Source organism: Leptonychotes weddellii, chromosome 11 (genome assembly GCF_054177405.1).
Source record: "Leptonychotes weddellii isolate Sample4059 chromosome 11, ASM5417740v2, whole genome shotgun sequence".
In the NCBI taxonomy this organism is placed as follows: domain Eukaryota; kingdom Metazoa; phylum Chordata; class Mammalia; order Carnivora; family Phocidae; genus Leptonychotes; species Leptonychotes weddellii.
In genome coordinates, this window is record NC_138379.1 from 87910552 (window position 1) to 87923284 (window position 12733).

The 12733-nt window shown below is 50.6% G+C and overlaps 1 protein-coding gene across 1 annotated transcript in view; it reads left to right on the forward strand.

The window, feature by feature from the left end:
• POU2AF1 (POU class 2 homeobox associating factor 1) overlaps window positions 1–11792 on the forward strand; it is a 24618-nt gene extending 12826 nt beyond the window's left edge. The window contains exons 2-5 of the mRNA XM_081799519.1: window positions 5675–5805; window positions 6304–6346; window positions 6428–6693; window positions 9657–11792. Of these exons, the coding sequence (XP_081655645.1) occupies window positions 5675–5805; window positions 6304–6346; window positions 6428–6693; window positions 9657–9971 (755 nt within the window). The 3' untranslated portion in view covers window positions 9972–11792. The remainder of the gene's footprint in view (window positions 1–5674; window positions 5806–6303; window positions 6347–6427; window positions 6694–9656) is intronic.
• The last annotated feature ends 941 nt before the right edge of the window (window positions 11793–12733 follow it).

Below are 12733 nucleotides of genomic sequence, written 5' to 3' on the forward strand. Positions count from 1 at the left end.
GGAGGAAGAGATGAACCATGAGAGACTATGGACCTGAGAAACAAACAGGGTTCTAGAGGGGAGGGGGGAGGGGGGATTGGTTAGCCCGGTGATGGGTATTAAGGAGGGCACGTACTGCATGGAGCACTGGGTGTTATACGAAAACAATGAATCATGGATCACCACATCAAAAACTAATGATGTATTGTATGGTGACTAACATAACATAATAAAATTAAATTAAATTTAAAAAAATAAAGTGAAAAGTGTCAGCAACTTTTATGACTTTGTTTTCAGTTAGAAGCTAGGAAAGTTTGTTAGCCCTAGGCTTGAATTGCTATTGTTCAATTATTTGTTTTTGGTTTTGCTACAAGTAAAGAGAAAATTATTTGTTTTTCTCTTTAGAGTGGATTTTTTTTTTTTTTAAATAATACTGAAGTTTCAGCAGCAAAAAAGAATAATATTTAGTGTGGTTACTTGGAGGGATCAATAGTGTGTCATGTATCCTTCTGGGCTAGGAAGGTTTTATCTTTCAAAATGGCCTTGTGTGGCTGCAGGCTTGAGCTCAACCAGTCAATTATAAACAGAAAGCACTTTCAGTGAGCTAGATTGTCAAGATGGGTGGGATGGGTGCCTCTTCCTCGTTCCCTGATGAGAGAAATGTAGGCGTACCCTGAATCCCAACTAGCCTTTAGAGCAGCAATCCTAACCGGTGTTCAATTTACTGCTGAGCCCTGGTGGCTCATGGGAAATCTGCAACAGGACAGTGGCTGGGAGAAGAGTCTTCTTTCAAGAGGATCTTGGAGGCTGTTCTAGGTAACACTCATCTGAAGAGACTCTCTGAAAGCTGCCTGGAGAAGTTAAATGTGATAAATGCTTGGATGTTGGCTCCACGAGGAGCCATTAGGAGGGACCTACCTCCTTAGCCAAGTAGCTTCCTCACTGTGGTGTGAATGTGGTTTGCATGGGGTCATTAAATAAACAAGTGCTGACAATTTTGCATATGTGCTCGGTGATATTTATTATACCTTCTTCAAGGAACTGGAGGGCCATGTTTATTTAAATCAGTAGAATCCATACGTTCCCTCAGCTCGGTGCAAACACGCCCAGGCAGCCGGAGCACTGCCTGAAGTGACCAGTTGGCTTGGTCTGTCATGGTCTGTGCTCTCCAGAAGAACAACAGCTGTAGGACTCTTATTTTTGTGATGTGGAGCATGTCTGGGTGTGTGGCAGGGGGAACTGAAATGTCTTCTGCTGACTTTTTATACTTTCAGATTTTTTCGTCGCTCATTTTGGAAAAGGGAAGCCCTCACTGGGGCCAAATTTATAGGTTTTTCTGTAAATGAGTTTTTTGTGTTTTTTTTTTCCCCCAAACTCCACTGGTGACTGACTTCCAGTGGTGGGAAGGTAACAGGGCTGAACTTCTCACCTTGCAAAAGGAGATTCCTAGTCATGTTTAGGTGAGAAGACTTTTCTCAGTGGCGGACACTTGGATGCTCCCAGGAGACTTAATGGGCCTTCAAACCTCGGGATACATGGTGAGGAAGCTTCAGGCTTTGAGGACATGCTACCTGGAGCTGCAATTTGATGAGGGGGGCTGTTAAAATCTCTGGTCAACTCTACTCTGGGACACTGCACTTTCAACCTCTCTGCTTACGTATTATCATTTTGACCTTCTGTTTTATTTTCTTTGTCTCTTGTTATTATTTTAAGAAATTATTTTAAGACTCTTGGGCGCCTGGGTGGCTCAGTCGTTAAGCGTCTGCCTTCGGCTCAGGTCATGATCCCAGGGTCCTGGGATCGAGACCCGCATCGGGCTCCCTGCTCGGCGGGAAGCCTGCTTCTCCCTCTCCCACTCCCCCTGCTTGTGTTCCTGCTCTCGCTATCTGTCTGTCTGTCAAATAAATAAATAAAATCTTAAAAAAAAAAAAAGAAATTATTTTAAGACTCTTAAAATTTTCCTTCTAAATATTCTAGTGTAGTTGTCTTAAAGCTAACTCAGTTCGGGGATCCAGAAGCCCCAAGGCAAAGCAATCATGATATCAGACCAAGCTCTTTTCTTATTCCAAATTTGTATCTGTGGGCTCGTTCCTCATGCTGGTGGCACTAGGGAGCAGTGTTTACTGTAGAATTAGAAACGTTTATTGTTGCTTCCCAAAGGTTGGGGTGAAAGGCACCGACTGCAAGTTTTGGCTTCGCGCACACACTTGGCCATTGGGCTCCTTTGGGAATTGTCCCGAGGCTTCTGATTCCGATGGGTCATGGCCATTTTGCAAAGACACTGTGGGAAGCACCCCCGCTCATGCCTGCACGCTTGTAGTCAGTTGCAGGATTCCCTGGCAGCTGGTTTGGACTCATAGCTGGGTAGGCAGGAGATCCTTGAGAGCTGGGGGAGTTTTGTGACTGCAAGAGGAAGAGGTGGGGACTTAGAAACTGCTCTCCTTATGGTCGTTGTGCTGGGCACACCTGTTGACACTGTGGGTTCGAAGGAAGTCCAGACTTCAGAGGCTGATACCCTCTGCTCACAGCACCTCCCCCAAGCCCGCTTTGTTCATTGATTCAAAAACAACAGGAGGCAGGAAGCCACCACTTGACAAGATCCTGGAAATGCCCAGCTGGCCCCTTTGCAGCCAAGTGTTCGATGTGTCCACTTCCTGGGAGGGAGTGGGCTCGGGAGTCCTGTGGGCCCTTCCCCAGAAGTGCACATGCAAACAGAGGGGGTTAGTCCCGTACCTATCTGAGCGGCTTGAGATGCCTACCTGTGGGAATGAGTCTTGCTTGTCCCCCGACTGAATGAGGAGTGTGACCACAGTGCTCAGACCCCCAAATAACCCTGTCCCCTGAGTTTCTCCCCAGGGCATAATGCCTCACGCTATACTCTGTGCCTCAGAATAGCTGGAAACCCGTTTGCAGACACGCATAGCTTGAGTGATATGGGTGTGAATAAAGCCGATGTGGCTGTGGGTGACTAAGAATGAGTGAGCAGAATGTGGGAGGGCAGGTGGCCTGTTCTCTGCCCCAGCAGGCCCTACCTGGGCTCTGGAGCCAATGCTGGGCATCGGTGATCATGAGGGGAAGTGGCACATGGAATCTGTGCAGGGGTGAGGCACCCAGAAGGAGGGTTACAAGGAGGGATTAAGAAATAGCTGGAAGGATGGGATGTTTGTTCAGACTCTACAGGGGACCTGGTATCTGTCTTCAGAGGCTGGAAAGGGATACGGCTACTAACAAGAATAATAATATTAGCTCGCATTTATTTAATGCTTGCTCAGTGCAATCTCTGCGTTAAGCATGTACCCTACCTGGCACGTACCTTTAGGATCCTCACTGTATAGATGAGAAGGCCGTAGATGGATTATGAATGGCGAGTTTCATCAGAAGTCAAATGCAAGGGAAAATGGTGCTTGTTACCATGTGGCCGGTCAAGTTGGAGGAAGAGCCTCCTGGCATCGTAGCTCCCCAGAGGAAGGCGGAAGTGGGTGGGGGACGGGAAGGCAAAGACCACGTAGGTGGACGTGGCTTTGGGAGCATCCCGGGTGTTACTGCAGTGAATCCTCACAACCACTGTGGGAGACAAGAATCAGTGAGACCCAAGGCGTTAAAAAATCATCTGAGATCTTTCTACCAGTAAGCGACAGCCCCGATTTGAATACGGGTATTTTTGGCTCTCAAGTCCATTGTTAATGCTGCTTATAGGAATACCTGCTCACAGGCAGTCCTGGGCCACTGGCACCGGGCTGGATCTCTCTCTGCTCCACACTCGGGTTTTGGCCTCAATTTCACATGTTTTAACTGTTGCGTTGCTGTCTCTCCCGCTAGATGCAAGATGCATGGGGGCAGGGCCCACAGCTATGTTGTTCAGTAATGTGTTCTTAGTGCCCCGGGATATTTGGAAGAATGAATGAATATCAATAGAGATCCCTTGTTATGACAGGGGAAATTAAAAAGAAGATAATAAACCTATTAGGACGTTAGAGGGAGATTCTTATATTAGATCAGGGATGAATTATCAGTGGTTCTAACCCCAGCAGAGCTTCAGAATCTGAAGGACTTTTAAAATATAGATTCCTAGGCCCACATCAACCCCCCCAGAATCAGAACTCTGAAAGCCTGGGTATCTGCATTGTGCATCTCTTCCTGGTCAGTTCTGCTACATGGCCAGGTTAGGAAACCCCCTTGGATGCATCTGAGTCTGGGGTTCTCTGCATCATGTGTCCCTAGGGTTCTGTATGCCCCCTTTCCCTCTTCCTACTGCCTCTGTCTGCCTGCTAGGCTTCCAGGCCAGGCTGTGCGTGTGCCTGGGGCATGGCTGGAGGTCTGGTGCTGGGTCAGGCATGGGTTCTTATCAGCTGGGTATTTACTGAGCAAAGTTCAGCCAGGGCAGCACTATGGTTCCGGGTTTAATAGATATCCAGGCTTTCAGGCTTTTGATTCAGAGCCCAGGTCCCTGGGGCCCTTTTTGGTGGATGATAATGGACTCACTGTGTGAGTCTCCAGGGCCAGTGGTACTCACTCTTCTTGGCTGACCCAGGCCTGCCCTCCAAAGACCCAGGGCCCTAGGCTGTGGGCCGTCTGGGTGGGCAGACTGTCACTGCCCAACCATGACTGCTGCTGGCTTGCTCTCCCTGGTCAGGAAGTGCCCTGTTCCAGCTCAGTGCTTTGGTTTCCCAGCTTTGATGACAAAAGGCACAGGGAACCTTCTCTCCTGGGGGCCACAGAGAACCTGGGAATCATTCACTGCAGCCCATTCTAAAGGGCCGGGCACATTCTAAAGGGCAGCACGTTTCAAATTATCATCCAACCAATTAATCAACAAAGACCTTACTGAGCTTGCTATGGACATGCTACCTGGGAAAGTGTAGAGAAAGAAGGTATAATATCTCACCTTGACAAGTTCATGATCTAGTTAGGGGCATAAGAAATTTACAATCCTACCAAAGGATTACTAATTATTATATAGCAGATTGCAATTTTATTAAATGTTTACTCTGTACCTGATTTTATACTAAGCACCTACTGTGCTTCTCATTTACTAGGCCAGCAACTCCTTATGACATTCTTTTGATAAGAAATTGCACAGAGAGGGTTAGTAACTTGCGCAGGATCACACAGCTAGAACGTGGCAGAGGCAGATGTCGAGGCCTGTGCCATCCGGACTCAGAGTGCTCTTATGCCGGCCTCTACCGCCCCCTATGCTGAGCACTACAGCCGTCTGCCTCCGAGGCAGGAGGAGGAAGCGGCTTCTGTGGGCAGCCGGGGGCGGCCAGGAGGGTTGCGCTAAGTCTTGAGCCAGGACAAGTCAAGAGGCTGAGAACTGTGAGCAGGGATCCTGACCATGGGAAATCTCAAGTAAAGAGGAGGACATGAGACATGCAAGGAACACGAAGAGAAGTCGGGGTTTAATGTCTGGCCAGAGTTGGGGTGTAGGAAGCACTTAGTGTGCAAAGTGGTTGGAAAATGGGTTGAGCTAACACAGCCCAGGACTTTCCATTGTACATGAAGTTTGCAGGCCTTAATCGATGGGATGGAAGGGAGCCGTAGAAGGTTTGGGGCAGGAGGAGGGGCGATACTGGGGGAAACTGTCCAGGAAGTCTCGTGGGTCCTCCGTGTTCAGGCACAGCCGAGGTGAGCAGGCACCCTGGGGTGGGGGCTTGGCCGGGAGGGAGATGAGCACCAGTGACATTGCTTTTCACAGCCACGGCTCCGGAACAAGCCCCGGCCCCACCCCGGCCGTACCAGGGTGTCCGCGTGAAGGAGCCAGTGAAGGAACTGCTCCGGAGGAAACGTGGCCACGCCAGCAGCGGGGCGGCTGTCACACCTACGGCGGTGAGGGGGCCACCGCGGCCGGTGTGCGTGTATGCGTGCGCGTGCGGCGGGGTGTCCCACGGGGCCGGGTGGGGGTGCTTCCTTGCTCTGTGGGATGCTCTCCGAGGCCATGAAGCCGGCACATCGCCATGGCGTGGCTGCTGAAGAACGGACCCCGGGGGCAACGAGTCAGGGACGCCCGAGGTAGGATGAGGGGGATGGGCCGGCTGGCTCAGCCCGAGGGAGCAGATGACCCCCACCGTCCCGGCGTGAGCTGGGGGCTCCCCACCGGAAGAGGACCAGGCCGGTTCCCTAAGTGCACAAGGTTCTTGCGAGACGGAAATGCGAGTCCCCCCATAGGATGGGTGGTGAGGGTTGGGACATGGCGTGGGTGTTTTGCTCTCATAAGGAAGACCCTCCCCTCTACTCTCCTGCCCTGGGGCCCTCGGGGCAGGTTCTCTGCAGAGGGCCCGTTGGAGATAGCTGAACGCTGATCCTGGTCTTCCCTTCTCCCTCTAGGTGGTGCTGCCCCATCAGCCCCTGGCGACCTACACCGCAGTGGGTAAGAGCTCCCACAGTCCTGGGGACACCCCTCGGGTCCCCCGTCGGGGTGACACCTGCAGCAATTTCCTTCTTCCCACAGGTCCTTCCTGCCTTGACATGGAGGTCTCTGCTTCCACGGTGACAGAGGAGGGGGCCCTGTGTGCCGGCTGGCTCTCCCAGCCTGCCCCGGCCACCCTCCAACCCCTGGCCCCGTGGACACCCTACACGGAGTACGTGTCCCACGAAGCCGTCAGCTGCCCCTACTCAGCGGACATGTACGTGCAGCCCATGTGCCCGAGCTACACGGTGGTGGGGCCCTCCTCCGTGCTGACCTATGCCTCCCAGCCGCTCATCACTAACGTCGCGGTATGTCAAGCAAACGCATGGCTGCACCAACCCACGCCAAGGGCACCCTTTGGAATGCGGGCTGACTTCCTGACCCCTGGTCATTCCTGCTACTGACTTGCAGGATAATGGAGTCGTCAAGCCCACCCTGTCCTGCAGGGAGGCCTGCTCCTATTCCCAGTGACCTAAAATAGCTTCCACAAAGAAGGCTTAGGGCCTCCCTCGTCATACCTCAGGCTCCTCAGGGTTGGGATGTTCTCCAGCCTCTCTGCCCTAAATCTCCCCTGCTGCCCCCAAAGAGGCAAGTCTTGGTTGCAAGTTTAAGTTTTCAGTGAATGGGGTGTCAGGTGAGGTCTGTGTGGGGTCTTGTACCAGAGTCAGTGTTTTCTTTCTATTCAGATACCTTGCGGGGTGATTGTTCACTTAATGGGATTTTCCAGATGATCTTAAGGCTAAGCAACAGGTGACACAACTTTCCAGAAAACTACCTTTCTTTTTTTAAAGATGTACTTATTTATTTTTAGAGAGAGAGAGAGAGAGCAAGCATGTGACTGGGGGAAGGGGAGAGGGAGAGAGAGAGTCCTCCAGCAGACTCCCCGCTGAGCCCGGAGCCCGATGTGGGGCTCGATCTCACGACCCTGAGATCATGACCTGAGCTGAAACCAAGAGTCGGACGCTCAACCGACTGAGCCACCCAGGTGCCCCACAGAAAACTACTGTTGATGAAGTCAGACCCACCTGTAGGGTAATGTTTTCAGTGCTGCCTCTAGCATCAGATTGCCTGGGTTCAAATCATTGTCCCTTCACTTAGGAGCTAGAAGACCCTGGCCTGAGTGACTTAATTTCTCTGAGCCCTGGTGTCCTCATCTGTGAACTGGGAATACTAACAAGAGGGCTGATGTCAGGATCAATTGGGATGATACATGTGGAGGACTTAGCATCGTCCTTGGCATGCAGAAAACACTCCATAAATGTTATTATGACTGATTAAAGTTGGCCAGCAACATTCGCCAGTGGCTGCCTCCAAGTGCCAGGCAGGAAAGGAATGAAGAAAGCAAGAGAAATAGTTTTATGTGAGTGGTACCTGTTTGAGCAAAGGAATGGGAATCCCCCAAGTGTTCAGAGGAGAAGAGGTCTATGGGTATAGCCGTGTCCAGCTTCAGTTCAGGGAAGACTGTGGGAAGGGGAGCTGGGGCCTCATGAGTAGCTGCAGGGCCCACATTGATGCTGGAGCTTGCTTTGGGTCCCTGCCTCCCAACCATTTCTCTCAAGGGCTCAGCGTCATCCTGATGTACCTGCCTTTTCATCACCATCCAGGCAAGGGCCTCCAGAAGGCCTCCTACCCCATACCCCTCCCCTGGCTACCCAGCGAACCAGTTGGGGGGCCTACATGATTGTGGATAGGAAGGAGTGAATTCAACACCTTTCCCAAGCAACTCATTTCCATATCGGGGGCCTTGGGTGCGGGTGGGAGGTGGCAGATATAACTGTTCCCAGTCATTTCAATCCCAAGGATTGCTTTCATTATCTTTCATTAGCCCCACCTCCTACTTTGAAAGGCTCTGTGTATCAAACAAACTCTATTTATTAAGAAATAATTTATTTGTTTTGCCGCTTTGTAAATGAACTCATCAAAGCTGGTTTGAGCTACCAGTCGGCACTCCTGATGAGCAGGAGATAAGACATTTTGTAGCACTGGGTTAATGGAATTCCATCTCTGAGCCAACAAACCTGCCATTGCAGGTGACCTGCACGGGTTTATGACTCAAAAAAGGAGGAGTTCCATGTGCATTTTTGAGGTACTGGAAATAGTAAGGCTTTGTTGGGAGGCTGGAAGGCCTCGGAGACCATTTCCAGCTCTAGCATTCTATAGGAAAACACCCTAGAGCCTTGCCCCTCAAACTACAGTCCCTGGACCAGCCACACTGGCATCATCAAGGACCTGAGTGGACATGCAGAGTCCCAGGCCCTCCCCCAGGCCTCCTGGACCAAAATCTGCATTGTCACAAGATTCCCAGGAAAGTGAAATAAGCTCGTCCCGAAAGGATTCTAATGGTTTACTCTCAAAACAGTGGCAACCGGACAGGGACAGGATGGGGGAAGTCGGGGCAGTAGGGGGAGGTTTGGGTCTCGCTCATATCATTTCATGCAGAGTCCTTCCTCCTCCTGCCCCTGCTTCCTCAGCTGTAGAAGATAGTGAGGATCCAGGCCCTGCCTCTCGTGCAGGCTTGACCTCAGCTTTGTAGTGTGGTTGCTGCACAGAGGAGAGGCATTGTGTGCAGGGCACCTGAGAAAATGGCCCTGGGATAGCCATGGGGGGCGCAGCTCAGAGGCAGAGGATGAGGACATGGAAGGTGCTGGAGGCCCTAAGGAAAGCCTTGTTTACTAATAGAGCGGTGCTTCCCAGTGCCCAGGTCTGGCCCAGAGCAGGAGGGAGGTGAGTGGAGCTATGTTGGCCCAGGTAGACCCCAGGATGTTAGAGCTGCTGTATGGAGCCAGGACAGTCTTTGTGTCTAGGCATGACAGTGGCCAGCTCGGGAATACAGCTACTACGCCACGGGACAGGCTTGTTTAGCATGCTGTATTTTCACTGATTTTTAAGATGTACATTTCCCCCCACCCACATTTTAATATACCTGAAATTGGGATGGAATGTATATTCAATAAAATCTGGAAAAGCATCTCTAATAGGCTCGGCCCTATGACATCAGTCCTATTTGTGACTCTCTTTACAGAAGAGAAAACGGATGCTTGGGGAGGTAGTGTGAGCAAGGACATGTAGCTAGTGAGGGATAAAGTCAGGGACCCAGCTGAAGTCCGTGTGGCTTCTCCCTTGGGGGAGACTCTGAGCAGGTGGAGACAGAGCCCCTGAGGGAGACAGCAGGAAAGGGGGATGGAGAGATCCCCACAAGGACAAGGACGGGCAAGGACAGGTGGGTCCCCCAGGGCTGCTAACCCTTGGTCCTGTGTCTTTCCCATCACAGACGAGAAGTGCGGCTGCGCCCACAGTGGGGCCCCAGCTGGAGGCCCCGGAGCACCAGGCGCCCCTCACCTACTTCCCATGGCCTCAGCCCCTGTCCACACTGCCCACCTCCACCCTGCAGTACCAGCCTCCGGCCCCAGCCCTGCCCGGGCCCCAGTTTGTCCAGCTGCCCATCTCCATCCCCGAGCCAGTCCTCCAGGACATGGAAGACCCCAGGAGAGCCATGAATTCCCTGACCATCGACAAGCTACTTTTGGAGGAAGAGGATGGTGACGCCTACGCACTCAACCACACGCTGTCCGTGGAAGGCTTTTAGGGTGTGCTCCCGCCTGAGAATCCTGTTCCCTGAAACTGGGATTTAAAACAGGATTTAAAACAGGGAACAGGATTCACATCTGTTTGGAGTAGCCATGTTACAACTACACTTTGCACCCCAAACTAGAGTGATAGACTTTCCCTCCTCCCTCCTACCCTCCCTCCCCTACTTCCTTCCTTTTCCCTTCCTGCCTCCCTCCTTCCCTCCTTTCTATCCTTTCTCATTTCTTTTTCCATTTCTCTTCCTTTTGGAAAAGGAATTGTAGGGATCTTAGTGATGATATTGAAGCCAGCATTGCAAGCCTAGGACCCCGGGGCTTTGATTTCTGCCTCGACCATTCACCGGAGTAGCAGTGTGGCTGAGCCGTCTTCAGGCCTGTGATGCCCTGCCCCGCCCTCTGTCATTTAGAGATGGATGCCATGTCCTGCCACACCTCCAAGGGCAGACCCAATGCCAGAGTCCTTGAGCTGTCAGTTCCCACAGTTGCTCCTTTGTTTGCTGACCTCAGTGCTGGCCAGATTTAGTCTCAGGCAGCAGAGTCTCAAGGCCTGGGGCTCAGTGAGGTGGTGGGGGGTGGGGGGTGGTCCCGGCAGAAAAGAACATCAGAGTGGGTAGGGGCTGGGTCAAGGGACAGAGGAAGGAGGGGAACGAAGTGTGGGTATATGAGGGGGTGGGTAGGTTTGGGATGGAAGAAGGTTGGGTTGAGAGAAGGAGGGGCTGAGGACCCATTTAGCTCCAGATTACTGGGTTATTAAGAAGGAGAATAAACTTAAGAAAAATATTGGTTTAATGGGTGGTTTTGCACTCTCCTTGAGGATACTTGCAAGGAAAGCTGGGCTCTTGTAATCAGGAGGATTAATCTGCCTGACTGCCTCCTCCCGTGGGCAGACCCTCGGCGGCGCTTGCTGGATGAGGGGCCAAGACCCACCGAAGCCCAGGGGTGACGGTGTCCTCGCTGAGTGCTGCCTCACGTGTTTCTTGCGTGTCTTAAAAACCTCTGTAAGCCACCGTTATGTAGAGCCAAGGCCTCCTTCCTAAACACTGTCCTTCCTGGGGGCTTCTAGAGCCTCAGCTAGAAGAACCGCTAGGTTTCATTTCAATTTTTATTGTTTTGCTGGGGAAACTTCAGATTTGCAGGTGCTTGGGCACAGCTGTTGCTGGGGCTGCAGAGCTGCTGACGCGGCCGTGTGCTTTGAGAACGAGCTCGCCTGGCCGCTAATACCGTAGTCAGCGTCAGGCAGACACTTAGTTGGCGGAATCCATGTCCAAGGAATGAACTTTTCTCAGAAATCACAGCTTCATTGACACATTTTCTTTCCCATCTTAAGTAAAAACTCTAGGAAGTTGCCTTTTATTGGATTTTTTTCTGCTGCGGGATTATTTTAACCCACATTTCTCAGCGTCTGCCTAAAATCCCAATACAAATACCTTGAATTATTTTTATTCAGACTTAATATTTAGATTTAAAAGGTTAAAATTTTCAATACCAAATTTACATCTTTGTTGGTAGTGACGGTGAGTAGGCAAAGGAGAGGAGGTCTCAGGCCCGTTTGGTTTCCTAGAGAAAACACTATGCAAGATTTTTCAGCTTATTATTTGAGGGTTTGAGACCATGCAGAAGCAATCTCCATAAGGGGGTTTAAATTGGCAAAAACTAGCATAGAAATAAAGTACTTGCTAATAAGTATTTGCTAAGATTTATACAGTCTTTTTTTTTTCTCCTTATCTTGAGGTAAAAGGTCTTGGTTGTAATAGTCTCTCTAGATTTCTTCCTGGGTTTTCCTGCTAAGACGGAAACATTTTAATAAAGATTTACTCAGACTTTTCTTTGCTGGAGTGTTTTATTTCTTATCAAATTAATCCCCCTTAGCTTGCAGTCCCATGTCAGGCAGGGTGAGTGCAGGCAGGAGCTTACAACAGTCTTGTTGACTTTGCAACTTGATCTACTGCAAGGGAAGATGGAACGGGCCCCCCATGCCGGCTGTCCAGTTCCCAGGGCAGAACATGGGAGGCCAGGAGGCTGGGTCTCCAGGAGAGCAGGGATCTGAGGCAATGAAGGAAAACTTTTAACCCTATTGCCCTGCTGTTATTCATGTTACACGGGTAAAGTCTCATGATGTTGGGTGTCCAGAGGTAAGTTCAACCACTGGTGTTTCCATCTGTCAGAACCTATGGGCCTGGGACACGGTGCAGAGCACTATGCCCAAAGGAAGCTGTCTCTCAGGGCCAGTCATCACAATGAAACGGAAATTCAAGAAGCCCGCCGCAGGTCTCCTCTGACGTGAGTCCTTGGAGTGAGTAACAGTTTGGAAAGATCTCCTTTTCCTGTGATTTTCTGAGTTACTAACAACTTCTGAGTTCACTGCCTTCACTGTTCATCTCTACTGGGGTAACTTTTTTTTTTAATAGTTCATTTTTTAAAATAAAAAAGATTTTATTTATTTGAGAGAGAGAGCGCACGTACAAGCTGGGGGTAGGGGCAGAGGGAGAGGCAGACTCCCGCTGAGTGAGGAGGCTGATGCGGGTCTCGATCGCAGGACCCTGGGATCATGACCTGAGCTGAAGGCAGGCGCTTAACTGACTGAGCCACCCAGGTGCCCCAATAGTCTAATTTATTCTGCCATGTATCTTGTTTCCAGATTTAGGGGGACAGTAGTACATCCAGCTATTTAGCTCACTTTAGATTATCACTATGGTTAACTTTTTTCTTATTCTATATGTAGATCATAATCCAGAAGAAAGATGTGAAAGAAAAGGTACTT